The sequence below is a fragment of the Narcine bancroftii genome, chromosome 3 (genome assembly GCF_036971445.1).
Source record: "Narcine bancroftii isolate sNarBan1 chromosome 3, sNarBan1.hap1, whole genome shotgun sequence".
In the NCBI taxonomy this organism is placed as follows: domain Eukaryota; kingdom Metazoa; phylum Chordata; class Chondrichthyes; order Torpediniformes; family Narcinidae; genus Narcine; species Narcine bancroftii.
In genome coordinates, this window is record NC_091471.1 from 332,955,252 (window position 1) to 332,974,314 (window position 19,063).

The 19,063-nt window shown below is 49.7% G+C and overlaps 1 protein-coding gene across 1 annotated transcript in view; it reads right to left on the reverse strand.

The window, feature by feature from the left end:
- unc13d (unc-13 homolog D (C. elegans)) overlaps positions 1 to 19,063 on the reverse strand; it is a 147,178-nt gene that overhangs the window by 92,105 nt on the left and 36,010 nt on the right. Inside the window, exons 7-13 of the mRNA XM_069923281.1 lie at positions 18,753 to 18,951; positions 14,995 to 15,039; positions 8,962 to 9,030; positions 5,794 to 5,872; positions 3,607 to 3,714; positions 3,335 to 3,427; positions 784 to 887 (exon numbers count right to left, since the gene is read on the reverse strand). Coding sequence (XP_069779382.1) covers positions 784 to 887; positions 3,335 to 3,427; positions 3,607 to 3,714; positions 5,794 to 5,872; positions 8,962 to 9,030; positions 14,995 to 15,039; positions 18,753 to 18,951 — 697 coding nt within the window. The remainder of the gene's footprint in view (positions 1 to 783; positions 888 to 3,334; positions 3,428 to 3,606; positions 3,715 to 5,793; positions 5,873 to 8,961; positions 9,031 to 14,994; positions 15,040 to 18,752; positions 18,952 to 19,063) is intronic.

The window sequence follows — 19,063 nt, forward strand, 5'->3', positions numbered from 1 at the left end:
CCCAGCCTAGTCAACTCTAGAACTAGAGTGGGTGGGGGAGGGGAGGAGGTTGAGTTTTAATTGGGGCCTGAGGGTCAACTCTTCACCCAGAGGGTGGGCCGTATCTCAAATGAGTTGCCAGAGGAATTATGACTTTCTAAAGAGATTTGGACAGTTCTGTGGACAGGAAAGGGTGCAGGGTGACCCCAACCTGTTAATTTTTAATTTAGACGTACAGCACAGTAACAGGCCATTTCAGCCCACAAGTCCGTGCCGCCAAATTAACCTATGCCCCCAGTATGGACACGTGGGCCGAAGTGGCCTGTTACTGTGCTGTATGTCTAAATTAAAAATTAAAAGGTTGGCCACCCATGAAGAATGTGGGCAAAATGCAGGCAAATGGGACAGGTTCAGAATGCCAAAGGGGTTGGCATGGATGAGTTGGGCCAAAAGGCCTTGCTGTATGACTCCATGAGAACTTAAGGAATAATGGCAAAGGTGCAGAAAGCAAGATCTGTGTCATGCTCATTTACAGGCTCTGGGTTTGGCCGTTAGGCTGCATATCAAGAGCCAATCACAGCCCAGATCCCTGGCCACTATTCAGCAATAAAACATTGCCTTTTCTCCCCAACTCACTGGGCAAGGAAGGTCCCGCCTGAAGACCGACTGGTTAACAAAGCACTCGGAGAAAAGCAGAGCCAAGAAACTGGCCTCAGCAAAGGAGAGGGAGTAAACCAGATGACTCTCAGATTGCCCACCAGCCCAGGGGTGTTTCCACCAGACCCTACTGTTGCAGGAACTTACGCCAGGTCCTGATGGAAGGGAGAGAGGTCATTCTGCGTGGCATGGAGCGACAGTATGGTGGAGGCTGGTGAACTGAGCTCCACTTCTCCATGGACCTCGCCTGCCTGTGGGTCAAGCAGAGAACAGGCAGTTACACGCTGCGTCCGTCCACCAGAAACACAACTGGCGATGACTCCCAGCTGCAGGACATGGTTCCCATTTAGCATCCAGGAACGATGCCCAATCACCCAGGAGAAATGAAAGTTAAAATGGAGGAATTCAGTGGGTCAGACAGCAGCTGGGGTGGGTGGGTGGGGGGAAAGGGAGGGGGAGAGATGATGGGATGGAGGAAATGTCAAGGTCGTGCATCAGGACTGAGAGTGGAGAGGTTCAAGAAAGGATGTGAGGGGCGGATGAGACGCGGGGCCAGGAGGTGAGAGGTGGATTGGAGGGGCAAGGGATTTAAATTTAAATTTTGACGTATAGCATGGTAACAGGCCATTCTGGTCCACAAGCCCATGTGGCCCAATTACACCCAATTAACCAACACCCCTAGTGGGAGGAACCTGGAGCCCCCGGAGGAACCCCAGGGAGAACATACAAACTCCTTACAGACAGCGTGGGATTCGAATCCTGGTCCTGATCGCTGGCACTAACCACTACGCCAATCAATGCTGGACAGATAGAGAAAAATGGAAGAAAGGAAGGGGTAAGATGGGAACAGCTGCCGGTGGGTGATAAATAGGGACACACGTAGGCCAGCAAAGTGGCGGCGGCAGGCTGGGGGGAGGGTAGGAGAATCCAAGGATGGTTGTGGCATAGGGAACAAAAATAGGAGGACCAGAGGGGCAAGAGGTAATGATGAGTGGAAATTTCACTGAGGACGAGGCTATCATGTGATCACTGAGAATCTGGGCCTCGTACTTCCGGGTGTGTGGGGGGGAGGGTGGGAAGAGGCTGAGACAGCCTCTTTGTCCTTCCCTCCCTCCTGATTACTTATTTATTTCCAGGATCTGAGCATCTCCGGAAAGGCCACCATTTGTGGCCCCTTCCCAGTTACTGTGGCGTCGAGCACGGCTTCCCGCTGAGGCTTTGTGTCCATCATTTCCTTTTCCTCTGAATATTCCAGGATGCAAATTTCACAGCTGCCTGAACGCGAACCTTTGGATTATTGGTTTGGGTTTCTGGAATGCTCCTCAGGTATTTAATCCTTGTGCCATCATTGGTGGGTGTGCTGGAGAGAGCTGCAATGTTGTTTATTCGGAAATGTGTACCAGTGAAATGTACAAGAACACCCAAGGCCAATTTGATGGGAAAACCGGTTAGTGTACCTATTAGAAATGTGTATGTGTGAGCATCCTTGAACCTGTTACCCAACTCAAAGGCCCGGTTAGTTTCCCATAGATTCTGCTGCAACAGCAGGAGAAAGAATCTCGGGGTTGTATGTGATGTCATGTACGTACTCTGCCAGTAAATCTGAACTCTGGGTTATCAGGTGTAGGGAATGATTGGGAACTGGGTAGGTGGGGGTGGGGGGGGAGGGGAAGGGCTGCGACTTAATTGGGAAGGACTGAGGTCGATGGTTCAGCAGGGTGGCCAGTTCCAATGGAGGGTCCTTGACCCAAAACATTTACTTAGTCTTGCTCCCCACAGTTGCTGCCCGACCTGCTGTGCAATTCCAACAATCTCTGGGGTTTTTTTTTCCAGATTTCCAACATTTGCAGTTTATTGATGTTAATGGTCAGGCTTGAGAACAGACTAACAGTTTGAAAATGAGGAGTTATCAAAGAAGCAGGTTTATCAATCCCATGAAAAATGTGATTCACCTTCTGTCCCAATAATGGTGAAGGTGTTAATAAAACTTTAATCCTTCTGGAGGTGCTAAAAATGACACCCCAGATATTTCTTAGTGGCACTGCTTAACCCAGGATCCAGTCAACTCTTTGGACGGTGTCCTGGGTTACATTGGAACATTAGAATCAAGTTTGTTCATTGTGGTGGTACATCACCGGCCTACTGCAAGGGGCAACCTCTGTACCTGCAGGAGTGTAAGGGGACAGGACACTTGGCCGGCCTGAATGGATCAAGCCCCACCTGGTCGGGTGTCAATCACCCTCCAGGATATAAGCCTGCGCCGGCCTCCCGAGGCCTCACTCAGAGCCTGGCTCTGTGGAAGTCTTTGTGGATTAAAGCCTGTTGTACAGTCTTTACCTTGTGTGTGTCTGATTCGGTCTAACAGCGCACCACATTCATCTCTCGAGCCAGCTCTGCTTTTCACCACAATCACCTCAGTGCTGAATTATCTCTGTACCCCTCAACACCCAGGAATGTCAGTGCTCATGTACATTGTACAATGTATACGACAATAAATGCATGGTTATCTTTGATTGGAAAGACGTGCGACTGCGGGGTAGAGAACCTGAAAAATTACCACCTCCACACCCAATTACAGCATTGCTCCCCTCATCTGATCATACCTCCCTCACAAAACTTCCCTTCCACTCTTCCCTCTATGCCCATGTCCCAACGGACCCACCCCCTTCCCCCACCCCCACCACCCAAGGGTATGTACCTGTTTCTTCAGCATTTCAAACTGTACGAACCGCTGCAGCAGTCCCTGGTGGATTCGGAACACTGGCTCCTGTTTGCTTAGGGTGGTGTCCCTCTGTGAAGAAGAACATGGGGTGAATCCTGCTGCAGCCCCTGGTGTAGAGAAGGACCTCCCCTAACCCTAAGCCTCCAGTGGACAGAGCACCCCCCTCACCCTCGGACAAGCACTGCATCCGTGGAGCTCCCATATCATGTGAGAACCATTGCCTCTCCCCGGGCCCGCGGCATCTGTACCTTCTGGTGGATAAGCTTCAGATGGAGGTGACATTTCCCTCGATCCGGGTAGGTCTCGGTGCAAGGCTCCAGAGAATACCATTTATCTTCAGGAGTGTAGGGCAGATCCTGCAAAACACAGAGCGCTGGGAATCGAAAGCATCTCTCCATCACCCACAGACACTCTGCCCCCACCCCACCACAGCTCCTGTTCCGTTTAATTTATCAATACAGCACATGAAACCTGTGCCACCCAATTATAACTGATTAACCTACTTATGAACTCGCATTCTTTGGCAAGTCATTTATATACATCACATACAAATCTGCATATTAGCTGTCAGCTGTGTACAAACTCACCCAGAACCCTCTGTTTAATATCTTGCCATTTAAAAATACACGACCTTTGGTCGACTTCTAATTTTCCACATAATAGTCCATTTACCACATCCTTGACCATTCACATTCTCCTTCTATCCCATGCAGTGGGGTAGCTAGGGTAGTGCAGGGGATCAAATGCTTCCACTGACCACATCTTTCAAAAGTGGCAGGCTCCCCTTCCCCATCGCATACACTAGTCCAACGCCACTGCCGCCTGCTCCTCCTCCCCGGTCCTGACACCATCACCGTCCAATGCCATCACCATCCGCCCCTCCGCCACCCCCCCAATCCTCTCTTCCACCACTCACCCCACCCCACCCCAGTCCCAACATCACAGCTGCCACTGTTCACCCTCCCCTGTCCCAACCCCATCATCATCCAACGCCATCATTGCCCGGCCCCCTCCACACCTTCCCCACCACCCCCCAACCCCCTACCCCCACAACCTCTCCACACCCCCTCTCTCAACCCCCTCTCTCAACCCCCCATCCCTCCTCCGGTCACAATGTTGCAGCTACTACCCGCTCATCCCCCCCACCTGGTCCCGACGTCACTGCCACCCGCACACACCCCCACCACCCCCACCTTCTGATGCCACCACAGGTGGGTCCGACGCCACTGAAAATACAGTGCGGCCTGCCATTCAACCACTGACTCACCATCTGGTATGTGCCATAGCACCTTTTTTATGGAGAGATGCACTGAACTGCTCCAGTCCTTTTAGCAAAGGCGACCCCGCTGCACCTGGGTTTGCTCGCAGGATTTTGTTGGAGGAATATGGAAGGGGGGGTATTGTTTTTCCAAGTCAGAATGGGTTGGACCTTGCTCATGATGTGATCGCTCCCCCCTTAAGCCCCTGATCCCATGAAGCCTCTCCGCATCTCCATCAGTGTCCTTCAAGTGGAGACGCTCAGCACATTGCCCGTGGGTTGCGATTCTGGCAGTACAGCTGTAGCAGTCTGTTGTTTGATGTGCCACGGGACAGGTCTTCCAAGTCAGACACCAGGCCCCAGGTCATCAAGAGCAGAAGGTTTCAAAGTTCACTGGGCTGGACAAGCCTTTGCTGTGTTTGAACCCCAGGCCTCCGTCAACGGTGGGGGCATTCAGTGACAACCACACGCATCGGTCTGGAGTCACAGTCAAGATGGCAGAATTGGTGAAATGGGTGGGATTTAGCAATTATCTGGTTATCAGATTCAGATTTCTTGTCAGAGTACATGCATGACATCACCTACAATCCTGAGATTCTTTTTCCTGTGGGCCAGGCAGAATTACCACTTACTGGCAATGCAAAATTAAATGGACTGAATGTATACATATTGGAAATTCCATTGTAGTGACATTGGGTTTGGAATCGGATTTCTGGATTGCTAGTAATAATTTAAGACTGTGCTCCCACCTGTGGAACAGACAGGTAGTTCTGCTATTACCTCAAACGAGGTATTGACTGTGTACAATTGTACACAGTTGGAAAGAGTCCTTATCAATGAAACAAATAAACACAGCTTAACAATGATGAACAAGTGCACCATCCAACACCTCAAGCAGGCTTCACCACACCAATCCTGCAGGGCACCCACACTTTCTCAATAGCATCTTCCAATTCTCTCACTGAGCTCAATGGGAACGATAGACCAGGACAGTAGGGCATCATGAGCAAGATCCAATCCATCCTGACTTGGAAATGCAATACCGCCCCTTCCATATTCCCACAACAAAATCCTGCAAGCCAACCCAGGTGCAGCGGGGCCACTTTTGCTATAAGGACTGGAGCAGTTTTTTTTTTAAGCCATTTAGGACTTGGCGTTGATGGGCCAGCAGTCTCACCTGCAGTTTAATGACCACGTTCCCCAGAAAGTCATCCTGTTCGAGTTTGCGAGCCACTTTTTTCACATCTTTGAAGAGCCTGCAACATGAATCATAGTTGGCATCAGATGCTGAGCAGGGAGTTGTGCCAAGCGGCCCAGGCTAGAGGCTCAGCCCCTCACTGTGAATGGTGAGAGTCATGCTGTGTCTAGGGATTGGAAGGTTCTCCATGAGAGGCAGGTACAGAGGGAAACTGGATTGGGGATAACGAGGTAAAGTCACGCAGTTGGGAAGTAGAGAGACGGACGTGTTGGATCAGTATTGGGAAAGGGAGGGAGGATGAGTTCGTTGGGCCAATGTGTCAGGTCTCAGGAAGGGTTCAAGATCAAAAGGATGAATATAGGCACCATTGGGCTCTAATATGAGGAGCACATTCGACAAAGTAATTCAGATAATCTTTGCCCAGAATAGGAGTATGTAGGTTTTGGATCAGAACTGTTGGATCAAAATTGAGGAAGTTTGTAAACATCAGTGTAGGAAATCCAAAATCAGCTGGATTAATGTTGGGGGTTGGAGGAACCTGGGAATGAAATCGGATAGATTAATGGGAATGGAGAGTGTAGGGTGTGTGGAACTAGAGAGAGAAGAGAATGTCAAACTAGTGAGCGAAAACAGAGGAATGAAGGGAGTGTCGATCTGGAGATGGACTAGGAGAGGCCGGGGGAGGGTCAAACTGGAGACAGACTAGGGGAGTCTGGGGGAGAGTCAAACTGGAGATGGATTGGGGGAGTCTGGGGGAGTGTTAAACTGGAGACGGAGTGGGGAAGTCTGGGGAGTGTTGAACTGGAGATGGAGTGTGGAACTCTGGGGGAGTGTTGAACTGGAGATGGAGTGTGGAAGTCTGGGGGAGTGTTGAACTGGAGCCGGAGTGGAGGAGTCTGGGGGAGAGTGTTGATCTGAAGATGGGCTGGGGGAATCTGGGGGAGAGTGTTGATCTGGAGACAGACTGGGAGAGTTTGGGGGAGAGTGTTGATCTGGAGACGGAGTGGGAGAGTCTTGATCTGGAGATGGAGTGGGGAAGTCTGGGGGAGAATGTTAATCTGGAGACAGGCTGGGGGAATCTGGGGGAGAGTGTTGATCTGGAGACAGACTGGGAGAGTCTCAATCTGGAGACAGAGTGGGGGAGTCTGGCGGGGATTGTTGATCTGGAGATGAGTGGAAACTTCACATGGACAGAATGGAGGTCAGGACTGAACCGGGGTCATGGGAGTAGTGAAGCAGCCACTCTTCCAGCTGCTCCACTTTGTCACCTTTAGAATCCTTCTTTTATGTTTGCTGTAAATCAAACCAAAGTCCCAGCAAGGCAGGTGGGGTTTGATCATTCAACCAAAAGATGCTTCAAGACCAGAAAATTACAGCAATGAGGAAAAGCTGGAGAAGATGGGGTTGCTTCTCTTGGTTCAGGGAGGGCAACTGGGGGCCTTAGTTGAGGTAGATAAAAATCATGTTAAAAAGAAGAATCCTTTTTGTGTTGCAGAAGGATCAGGAGGCAGGGGTTTAAAGTGAGTGGAGAAGGATAAGGCGAGATGGAATCAGTGAGTTTCACTGCATGGAAGCAGGCCCTTTGGCCCAACCTGCCTATGCTGACCAAGTTTGCCTGAATTTCTCCTAGGTCCCTCTGAACCCTTTCTTTATGCTTGTACTTGTCTAAATATTCATTGAATGTTGCTACTTTCCCTCCTCCACCTCATTCCAAACTCCCACCACATTCTGTGGAAAAAACTTTCCATCCTCTTTAAAATCTTTGCCCTCTTGGTTAGTCTCTTCCCTGGGATAAAGACCATATCCATGCCCCTCATATAAACCTCTATAAATACCCTCCCCCTCCCCCCACAGTCTTCTCTGCTCCAAGGAAATGGTCCCAGCCTATCCTTGTAACTCAAGCACTCCAGATCCAGTGACATTCCAGCGAAACTTTCCTGAAACCTTTGCCGCTTATTACCTTTCCCTCTGCTGTGCGACCATTGATGGCCAATTCTCCAAGTGCGGATTGGGGAAAGATGTCCCTACGCAATTGGTGGGGTGTGGAACTCACTATCAAAAAGGCTAGAAGAGGCAGAGATCCCATAACATTTAACTTGTACAGCGATATATTTTTGAAAAGCCATGACTCATGAGGTAGGTCAGGCACTGGGCTGTGTGGTAGGACAGAGGGATCTCGGAATACAGAGACATAATTCCCTTAAAGTGGCATCACAGTTAGACAGGGTTATAAAGAGAGCTTTTGGCAGTTTAATACTCAAAGTATTGAGTACAGGAGTTGGGACATTATATTAAAGTTGTATAAGACATTGGTGAGGCCAAATTTGGAGTATTGTATGCAGTTTCGGTCACCAAACTACAGGAAACATATCAATAAGATTGAAAGAATACAGAGAAGATTTAATAGGATGATGCCCGGACTTTAGGAACTGAATTACAGGGAAAGGTTAAATGGGTTAGGACTTTATTCTCTGGCGAGTCGGAGAATGAGGGGAGATTTGGTAGAGGTTTACAAAATTATGGAGGGTGTGGATTGGGTAGCCTTTTTCCCACTGAGGTTAGGTAAGACAAGTGCTAAAGGACATGGGTTAAGGGTGAAAGGTGAAATATTTAAAGGGAACTTCTTCACACAGAGAGTGGTGGGGGCATGGAATGAGCTGCCAGCTGAAGTGGTGAATGCAAAACTCAATTTTGAAATCAGTATGTAGATGGGAGGGAATGAAAGCCTATGGTCTGGAAGTCGGTCAATGGGACTAAGCAAAATAATAGTTCAGTATAGATGAGATGGGCCAAAGGGCCTGTTTCTATGCTTTAGGTTTTAAGTTCCTATGGGTGTGGACCCAGTGCTGGGAGTTGGATAAGGTTCAGAAATTCCACAAGTAGAAATAATAATGGGATGAATGGCCTCCTTCTGAGTTGTACATTATTTGTGATGTTAAAATTAATTTCTTGCTCAGAAACCAGGGCCAGTTGTGGGATTGAAGGACATTGAAACCCAATGTTGAGGCCTACAGAAAATGAGATGTGTCTCTGTTTGAGTTTTAGTTGGAGGGAGTAAAATTCAGCTGCTCCAGTGTTTTCTCTCACCCCCCACCCAGCTCGGTCCCAACACACCACCACGTAGAAAGGGGAAGGCAATCCCATTACCTCTTCAGCCCGTGGATTCCGTGGATTTCAGCCAAACGGAGATTTCCAGGATCATCGTCATCCAGATCCCTGAACACAACCAGAACATTATACACAGAAGAGTCCACGAGCCTTGAAAATCAGTTTCCCTGTAACAGTGCACCACCTCCTCGGGCAACGCATCAGAGGTTCTGCAGTGCCACTCCTGAGGGAGCACCCACGGTTGTGAGGGAGCTCCCATGCGGACAGTGTGAGGGAGGTCCTGTGGGACCAGGGTGAGGGAGTTCCTGTGGGACCAGGGTGAGGGAGCTCCTGTTGGACCAGGGTGAGAGAGCTCCTGTGGGATGAGGGTGAGGGAGTTCATGGGACCAGGGTGAGAGAGTTCCTGTGGGATGAGGGTGAGGAGCTCCTGTGGGACCAAGGTGAGAGAGCTCCTGTGGGATGAGGGTGAGGGAGCTCCTGTGGGACCAGGGTGAGGGAGCTCACCAGAACCAGGGAGCATTGTCAGCACTGTTACTGCTCAGAAGGAAACTATAGCCCATTTGGCCAGCACAGGCTGCCATGGAGATACCCTGTCAGATACCCCAAACCCCACCTTGAGGCTTTGCCACTTTCTCCACCAGAAGCATCATGTGTGCATAGAATACATCTGATCCAATGGACAAGGACAGGATCAGAGCCAGTCATCCAGAGGTGGGGTGTTAGTCAGTTAGTTATATTACGAGCTCCCATTTTAGTATAATGGAATTATCACGGTAAGGGATAGTATAGGCAGGAGGGACTGAATGGTCACAGTTAACATTTAACATTTCACACAAGCCCAACACAAGTCACAGCCCAGTGATAATTCAATACTTTGGGAGAACTGAGGGAAGGTTTGTCAGTCTGTTCCATAATGCGATACGTTTGCAAATACACTGTGATTTTGCAAAGGGAGAACCATGCTGACAGCTGGAGAGAAAGCAACTTTGTGAATCAGCTCTTGTGGCCAGCCATTTCTGTGGAATTCAGAACAAAGCATGTTCTGGGAATGACTGGGGCTTTTCTGCCAGGAGGGTCTTTTTGGGAAGTAAAGTGCTTCATTTTGATTATGACTAACAGTGGAGGTGACTTGGAGAGTCTGCTTCATTTCAAGTGTGACCAGCAGTGAAGTTACTTGGAGAGACCAGAGCCAGGGTCTTGGAAGCTTCATGGAGGCGGCCCAGTTCGAGTCGTGCCTACAAAAGAACCTGGAGCTCATGTGGATGGACATTTCTTCAAAGGCAATGCAAAGAGAATTTGTTAGTCTGTAGCAGCCTCAGACCAGTTAGTCGTCCCATCAGTTCATCATTAATTCTGGGCATCAAATTTCAAAGGCCTTTGCTTCAACACAGAAATTGAGAGGCTAAACTTTGAAGTAACTTTCTAGATTTTGGCCTAGACTGTAATGGTTTGCGCGCGCACGCACACACACACACACACACACACACACACACACACACACACACACACACACACACACACACACACACACACACACACACACACACACACACACACACACACACACACACACACACACACACACACACACAAAAGACACCTGCGCATAGCTGGGTATAGATTTAGTGTTTAGGATAGTTTAAAAGTTAAGGCGATAGTTTAAGAGTGAAATTACTTGTGTGTGTCTGATTCTGTCTAACAGTGCACCACAATTTAATCCACAAAGGCTTCCACAGAGCCAGACTGGCTGTAGCTGCAGTAACTCTGAGAGAGATTTCGGAGGCCGGCGCAGGCTTATATTCCAGAGGGTGATTGACACCCGACCGGCTGGGGCTTGATCTATTCAGGTTGACTGATTGACAGCCGGCCAGGTGTAGTCCTGTACCCTTCACTCTCCTGCAGGTCAAAGGATTCCCCCTGCACCTGCAGGAGAGTAAAGGGGACAGTAGGCCGGTGGTACTCCTGCAGGTACAGAGATTGCCCCCTGCAGTAGGCCGGTGGTGTACCACCACAAAGAATTAGAAATAAAATTAGTGTTTTAAAATTAAACAGTGTCTGGTTCATGGCCTAATCCTGCTTGTTACGCTTGGTTCGTAATAGTTACACAATTGTTAGTGAGGAAGGTTTGTTGATTAGTTAGCTGTTGGTGAAGAGGTTAGTTAATTATTTAGTTAGGAAGATTAGTGAATTATGAGTGAAGAGTATTAGTTATTTAGTTAGGAAGGTTAGTTAGTTGTTAGTGATGAGAATTAGTTGTTGGTAGCAAGGAGAGTTAGAGGGGAAGGTTAGTTCAGAAGATCAGTTAGCTTTTAACGAGAAGGGTTAGTTAGTTGATGGTGAGAGTGTGATAGTACAGATCTATCACCAATGTACATAGTGTATATAGTTACTGTATCTAGACTGTGCTTACAGCGATTGGCTGAGAGCTAAGCCACACCTATTGTTTGGGCCTTAAAGGGTTGTGTCCCTAGCCAGGTCGGATCATTCCGGACTGGACGGCCACCTGTGAAGAGCTCCGGTCTTTTGCTAATAAAAGCCTTGGTTTGGATCAACAAGTCTTTGGTTCTTTCGACGAGCTCTACAATTTTATTAGCAAAAAGAATTTTTTTTGAAAGGGATGGAGCGTTTAACTCGGCCAGAAAAACTTGATATCGACCCACAGTCAGCTACAGCCTTCAAAGCCTTTAAGTTCTGGCTGCTGAACTTTGAAAACTTCCTGAGATTCATTCAGGTGGAGGAGGATAACCAGCGTCTAACAGCATTGCTGTCTATGGTGTCCTTGAGAGTCTACGAGAACATCCAGGATGAGACCACTTACACCGCAGCCATAAAGGTACTGAAGGAACTGTATGATCAACCGGTGAACAGAGTTCATGCCCGGCTCATGCTTGCGTCGAGGAAACAACAGCCCGGTGAGTCCAGCAGGGCATATTTACAAGTATTGAAGGCATTGGGCAAGGACTGTAACTGTGTGGACAAAACTGCTGCCGAGATCACAAATGATCTCGTCCGGGATGCCTATGTGGCCGGGCTCCGATCCAACGAAGTGAGGCTGCGTTTGCTCGAACAAGGGGTAGAAAAACTAGAGGACGTGGCCCGGATTGCAATCACAATGGAGGATGCAGCCTTAAAGTCCACCGAGCTCTCTAGGGACTGGACCCCTCGTTCTGATGTGAGTAAAGTGCCCTTCTACCCTACCCCTGACGGCCTGTCGGCTGCTGCTACCCTGCCCCGTGCGAACCCGAAATGTTATTTCTGCGGGAGGGACAAGCACAGCAGGTCCCAGTGCCCAGCAAGAAAAGCCAGGTGCCAGAAGTGCCTTAAAAAGGGCCACTTTGCTGCAGTCTGTAGGTCTAAAATGGCCGCCAGCAAACACAGTGCCTCGTGTGAAGCTCAACCGCCACTATCCCATTCAAACTCTTCTTCCCCAGAGCTCTCGTCCAATGAGAGCGAGGGCTCCCCTGCACGGCAACGCCTGACGTCACGGAGACGCCGAACCCGGAAGGGGCAACCCACCGTCGCAACCATGGTGATGGCCTGCCTCTCGCCCCCGTGCGGAACACTTGACACTACCGCCGCTGCTGCCGCCGCCACAGCCACCCCCGGGGCCGACGCTACCCGCCGCTGCTGCCGCCGCCACGGACACCCCCGGGGCCGACGCTACCGCCGCTGCTGCCGCCGCCACGGACACCTCCGGGGCCGACGCTACCGCCGCTGCTGCCGCCGCCACGGACACCTCCGGGGCCGACGCTACCGCCGCTGCTGCCGCCGCCACGGACACCTCCGGGGCCGACGCTACCGCCGCTGCTGCCGCCGCCACAGACACCTCCGGGGCCGACGCTACCACCGCCGCAGCCACCCCCGCGGCCAACCAGGTGCTCACCCTAGCGTCCATCGCTGACGACCGCCAGGGCCCGACCACCGATCACAAGCAGGACCACGAGCTATAACCCACGCGGTAATGGCCAGGTCGAGAGGGAGAATGCCACCATATGGAGAGCGGTTACACTGGCTCTCCGGTCTAAAGGTCTCCCCACCTCTTACTGGCAGGAGGTTCTCGCTAGCGCCTTACACTCCATCCGCTCCCTCCTATGTACTGCAACAAATGCCACCCCCCACGAAAGGATGTTCCTTTTCCCGAGGAAATCCGAATCGGGAACCACTGTACCGGCATGGCTCACCGTCCCTGGCCCCGTCCATTTGCGACGCCACGTCCGGCACTCAAAGAACGACCCCTTGGTCGACCGAGTGACTCTACTCCACGCGAACCCACATTACGCATACGTGGAGTTCCCAGACGGTCGGGAGGACACTGTTTCGGTGCGGGACCTAGCTCAGGACGCGGTAGACCCAGCAAACCCCCCAACTCCTTATGCTCCAGGCCCCGTGCCGCAACAGAAGGACCAACAGCACCCCAATGACTCGGGCCACCCTGCCGACAAAACGACTGGGGAATTGAGTGACGGAGCAGTCGCACCCGATGAGCCCGCTGGTGACACCACTCCAGCGACCCCAATCCCGGCACCACGGCGGTCACGCCGGATGGTCAGACCCCCTGACCGCTACAGTCCTTGACCTACCCCTTCCTTTTCATTCTCTCCCTCGTTTTTGTTTTTTTTTCCCGGGTCAATTCTCCAAGAAGGGGTGAATGTGATAGTACAGATCTATCACCAATGTACATAGTGTATATAGTTACTGTATCTAGACTGTGCTTACAGCGATTGGCTGAGAGCTAAGCCACACCTATTGTTTGGGCCTTAAAGGGTTGTGTCCCTAGCCAGGTCGGATCATTCCGGACTGGTCGGCCACCTGTGAAGAGCTCCGGTCTTTTGCTAATAAAAGCCTTGGTTTGGATCAACAAGTCTTTGGTTCTTTCGACGAGCTCTACAGAGAGTTTGTTGGAGTGAGAAGGGACAGTTAGTTGTTACATGTTGTTATTGAACAGGGTTAGTTATGCTGCAGAAGGATGTTAATCAGCTGGTCAGGCCAATAGCAGCTGGAATTGAACCCAGTGTGAGGTGAGTGGCAGGTTCCTCAAGAGTGACAGCGATCCAATGGTGGGGTGTCTAGGACAGCACTGCAATAGCCCCTGCCTCAACCACCTTCTCCGGCAGCCCATTCCATATGCCCAACACACTCTGTGTAAAAAAAAAGTTACCCCTCAGGATCCTGTTGAATCTCTTCCCCTCATCTTAAAACTCTGGTTACCAATTCCCCTACTCTGGGCAAAAAGCTCTCTGCATTCACCTGATCTGTTCCTCTTATGTACATCGCTGTGAGATCACCCTGTGCTCTAAGGTATAAAGTTCACTCCCTATAGCTCAGACCCCCCTGAGTCCTGGAAATATCCTCATAAATCTTCACAAACTGATGGAAACAAAAATCTCTGGGCTTGTAGAGTTCATCAGAATGTGTAAAAAAAAGCAAAGACCAGCTACGGGGCCTCCCCAAGACATCTAGTTCTCATGTATCACTTTCACCCGTCCACAGTACACAACTACAAGTGTTCATTGTGAAAGACAAACGGTCCTGGAGGTTGTTCAGAAGGGAACAGACGGCAAAAAAATAAGTGGTGGTGCAGGAAATGAGAAATAAAAACAGAAAATGCCGGAAACACTCAGCAGGTAAGGCAGCATCGGTGGGGAGAGAGAGAGAGAGAGAGAGAGAGAGAGAGAGAGAGAAAGAGAGAGAGACCTAGAGCCCATGTTTCAGTCCAGACACTGAAGCATTCAGATAAAGGTCTGTGACCTGAAACATCAGGAATGTAGTGATCCCGTGAAGTTTGCCACCTCATGGGGCTGCGGGAGCCAAATTATTTCAGAAGGAGGGAGAGAGGTTTCTGTACATAAAGGGCATCGAGTGGCAAGAGGAGAGGGAGAATAGGTATTCAGAGAGAAGATGAACCAGTATTATATTGTGGAGTCGGCTTCCTCCTGCTTTTGCTCCAATTTCCCATGTTCGGCCGAGTCAGGCAAGATGGGTTTAATGTCCTTTCTGCAGGATAAACTTCATTTCAACCCTGCGATCCAATGTAATCTCGTCACTTTCTAAATCTGGTACTGAAATGCTCACCACATTTCGATGTACAGCTCAGTGAGGTGGATGTCCTTGATTTTCCTGAAAACAAGAGAACGTGGTCATCATTGAAGCTCTCAGCAATGAAGGTCTTGACAGAAAATCTACGGGGAGTACAGAGCACTGGATGCCAGCTCCCACCACCTGGTCACATCCCACCTTGGGGCAACAGGGATGATTTACCCCACCACCTACTTCTTAATAAAACAGAGCCCAAAAGCATTTATTTGTCATTTTTTGTGGCCTCCCACAGTCTCTTCATCCCTTTGAAAGGCAATTGCGATTGTAATATCCGCTGATTGACCTGTACTGATAAAGAGTTTATTGTCATACACATCAGTACCATGTACAGACGCATCAAAATTCTTATTTGCTGCAACCACACAGGCCCTTTGATAAAACAATTTCAATTGTGTACATGATATTACCATGTAGAAAGAGGTAATAAACATGAGGTTTAAAGTGATTTCTAAAGTGGACGATAGCCTCCCCCTGGGGGTGGTGGAAAGATCCAAGGGGACGGTGAGGGAAAAGGGGGCGGTCTGAACATTTCCGGCCAACTCAGCCCTCAATGCTCATCGTGCGCTAGACAAGAGTTGAGGAAGTAACGGCAGTGCTGGTGACTGGCCAGGATGGGACCACTTAGGACAGTGACCAATCGGGATGGCTTCTGTACTTTCTTTCCAAAGGTAGCAGTTAGAAGAGGTTGTGACCAGGGTGATGGGGATTCAAGTGCAGTGACTATTGTTGTGGAATGACCAACTCCAGGTAGGATCTTTTCATAGTAACCCAGAATAGGTAGTGGAGATGACAGGCAGGGCAGTGGAATGCTCCAAATGCAGGTTGTGGGAAATCTGCGACAGCACTACACCTGCAAGAGGTGCATCCAGCTACAGCTCTGTACAGACTGTGTTAGGGACCTGGAGATGGATGAACTCCAGATCATTCAGGAGGCAGACAGGGTGATAGCCAGAAGCTATAAGGAGATGGTCATACCTGAGAGACAAGAGACAGGTCACTGGGCGACTGGTAGGTAGTCAGTGCTGAGCACCCCCATGGCCATCCCCCCAACAATAAGTATAACGTTTTGGATACTATTGTGGGGGGGGGTGGGGGAACATTCTATCAGGGACAAGTTATAGTGGTCAGGTCTCTGGTACAGAGTCTGACCCTTCAGCTTTGAAGGGAAAGGGGGAGAAGAGGAGAGCAATAATGATTGGGGAATAGACCGGAGGTTATGTGAACAAGATCAAGACTCCCAGATGGTATGTTGCCTCCCAGTTGCCAGGGTCAGGGTTGCCTCAGATCGAGTCCACAGCATTCTAAAGCAGCAGCCAGTTGTTGTGGTCCACGTTGGTACCAATGATGTAGACAGGAAAAGGGATGAGGTCCTAAAGAAGGGAATATAGGGAATTAGGATAAAGCAAGACCTCAAGGGTGGTAATCTCTGAATTACTGCCAGTGCCACGTGCCAGTGATAGCAGGAATAGGAAGGTGTGGCATATGAATGCACGGCTGAAGAATTGGTGGACAGAGCAGGGGTTCAGATTCATGGATCTTTGGGAAAGGTATGGCCTGTACAAAATGCCCTGGTGGACAGGTTTTATAGAGCAGTTGGGGAGGGTTTAAACTAGTTTGACAGGAGGATGGGAACCAGAATGAGAGGCAGTGAATTGGGCAGAAGATACACAAGTAGATGCACTGTGTAGCATCAAGCAAAATTGCAAGATTAAGGATTTAACTTGGGGAACTTTGGAAACAGAATTGAAAAGGGTGATAAAAACAGCACTGAAGGCCTTATATTTAAATACCCGGTGTAAGAAATAAGGCTGATGATCCGGCTGTGCAGGTGGAAGTTGGCAGATGTGATAATGTGGCCGTCATTGAGTCATGGCTGAAAGACGACCCAGCTGGGGTCTAAACATCCAGAGATACACTGTGTATCGGAAGGACAGGACGGCAGGCAGAGGGGGTGGGGTGGTTCTGCTGGTTAAAAATGGAATTCAGTCTTTGGAGAGAGGAGACATTGGATCAGAAGATATAGAATCCCTGTGGGTAGAATTAAGAAATTGTAAGCACTAAAAGACCGTGATGAGAATTGTTTATAGGCCTCCAAACAGTAGCCAGGATGTGACCGGTGCAAACAACAGAGAGAGATAAAGAAGACATGCAAAGGGAAATGTTACAGTAATCATGGGGGATTTCAATATGCAGGTTGATTGGGAAAACCAGGTTTGTACTGGGTGGCAAGAGAAATAATTTATCGAATGCCTTCAGGGTGTCTTCTGAGAACAGCTGGTGGCTGAATTGACCAGGGAAAAGGTGTTGTGTAATGAACCAAGGAGGTGAAGGAAAAGACTATCCTTGAAAGGAGACTAGCAAATAATAATGGGAGACGAGGAGATGGCAGCGGAACTAAATGAGTATTTTGCATCACTGAGGAAGTTGTTAGCAGTGTACCAGACTTTCAAGGGTGTCAGGGAAGATAGGTGAGTGCAGTCACGATCACCAGGCAGAAGGTGCTTGGGTAGCTGAAAGGTCTAGAGGTAGGTAGATGCCAAATCTCAGACCACAACAAGTGCAGGTGTTGGTGTGCCTTCTTCATGCTTGCTTCGATGTGCCAAATCCAGGGGAGGCTTTCTGAAATTTGGACTGCCTGGAAATTGAAGGGACTAACCCTGTCCACATGTCCCCATCAGTGTGGACAGGTGTGTGGTCCCTCAACCTCCCCTTCATCAAATTAATGGATGTCCTCAAAGCTTCTATGAAGGAGTGCAATGTTCCCTCTGTTTTCTCCTGGAAGCTTTTTTTAAAAAATGTAGACCTTCAACACAGTAACACGCCCTTTTGGCCCACGAGCCTGTGCCGCCCAATTACACCCAATTGACCTATAAACTCTGTATGTTTTGAACGGTGGGAGGAAACCGGAGCTCCACGCAGACATGGGGAGAACGTACAAACTCCTTACAGACAGTGTGGGATTTGAGCACCAGTCCCGATCTCTGGTGCTATAACAGCATCATGTTAACCATACACCAACTGCGCCTCCTGTTCTCGCTCTCCATCCTTTATTCTGACCCCATCATTTTTCAGCCGAAAATGTCCGTGAACTTAGAGACCGCATTAGAACTGAATTTGGCTATGTAGTCATGAGTGTGGAGGGGACAGACTGAACACGCAGCCTTAAGGGGTGCCCCTGAGTGGATGGGCAGTGAGGAGGAGGTGATGTGGCTGATCCCCACTGATTGGGGCCTGCGCTGAGGATCCAGTTGCAGAGCGGATGGACCGATGCCAGATCCCTAAGTTTGATCATGCACCAGTTCACTCGCCAGATTCTCACCCTGTTTGGAGTGAGCTCGCTGGTCTTGGGGAACAGAGTGGGTGAGGAACCACTGCAATTCAGCCTCAGCTCCCCGAACATTAAAAAGGTATAAATCCACCCAGGGTTCCAGCTCCCCTTCACTGTACAATGACGCACCGTGGAGAACCAGCCATGTGAGAATGGAGCAAGGGCTGCATTCGTCCAGCGGAAGTCACAGTGTGTCAAGCCCAGAAATACTGAACTGAGACCACAGCATCTGAAGTGAACAAGGAAAATGGCACGAAAATATTCAAATAAAATCAACTAAATGGCTGGAGAGTAGCAGAAGTCCAAGGCGGATTCCAAGAAGAGCAGCAGACAAGATAACGGACCCGACCTCTGACCTCCCACTCGTGGCCCACAACAGATCCATGTGGCAATGCTGGCAACTCACAGGAGAAAGGTTTCATTCCAAATGGGGTTCAGGGTTTGCCTCTTGACGTCTGTCCTCTGGATTTGATCCTGAGGGATTGCCTCCTTCATCAAGGCTTTCTGTCGTCTCCTGGGTTTGGGACTGTCTGTCCTTTCAGCCTCTTCTTCTTGGTGATCGTCCGACACTATCAGGCCCAGCAAGCAGTACGGGTCACTGAAACCTGGAAAACGAGTTCAACAAGAGGTTCAGAAGGTTTCTTTTTAAAAATAAAACTTGAGTTGCAGGCCCTTCCAGCCCATGAGCCCGTGTGGCCCAATTACACCCCTGTGACC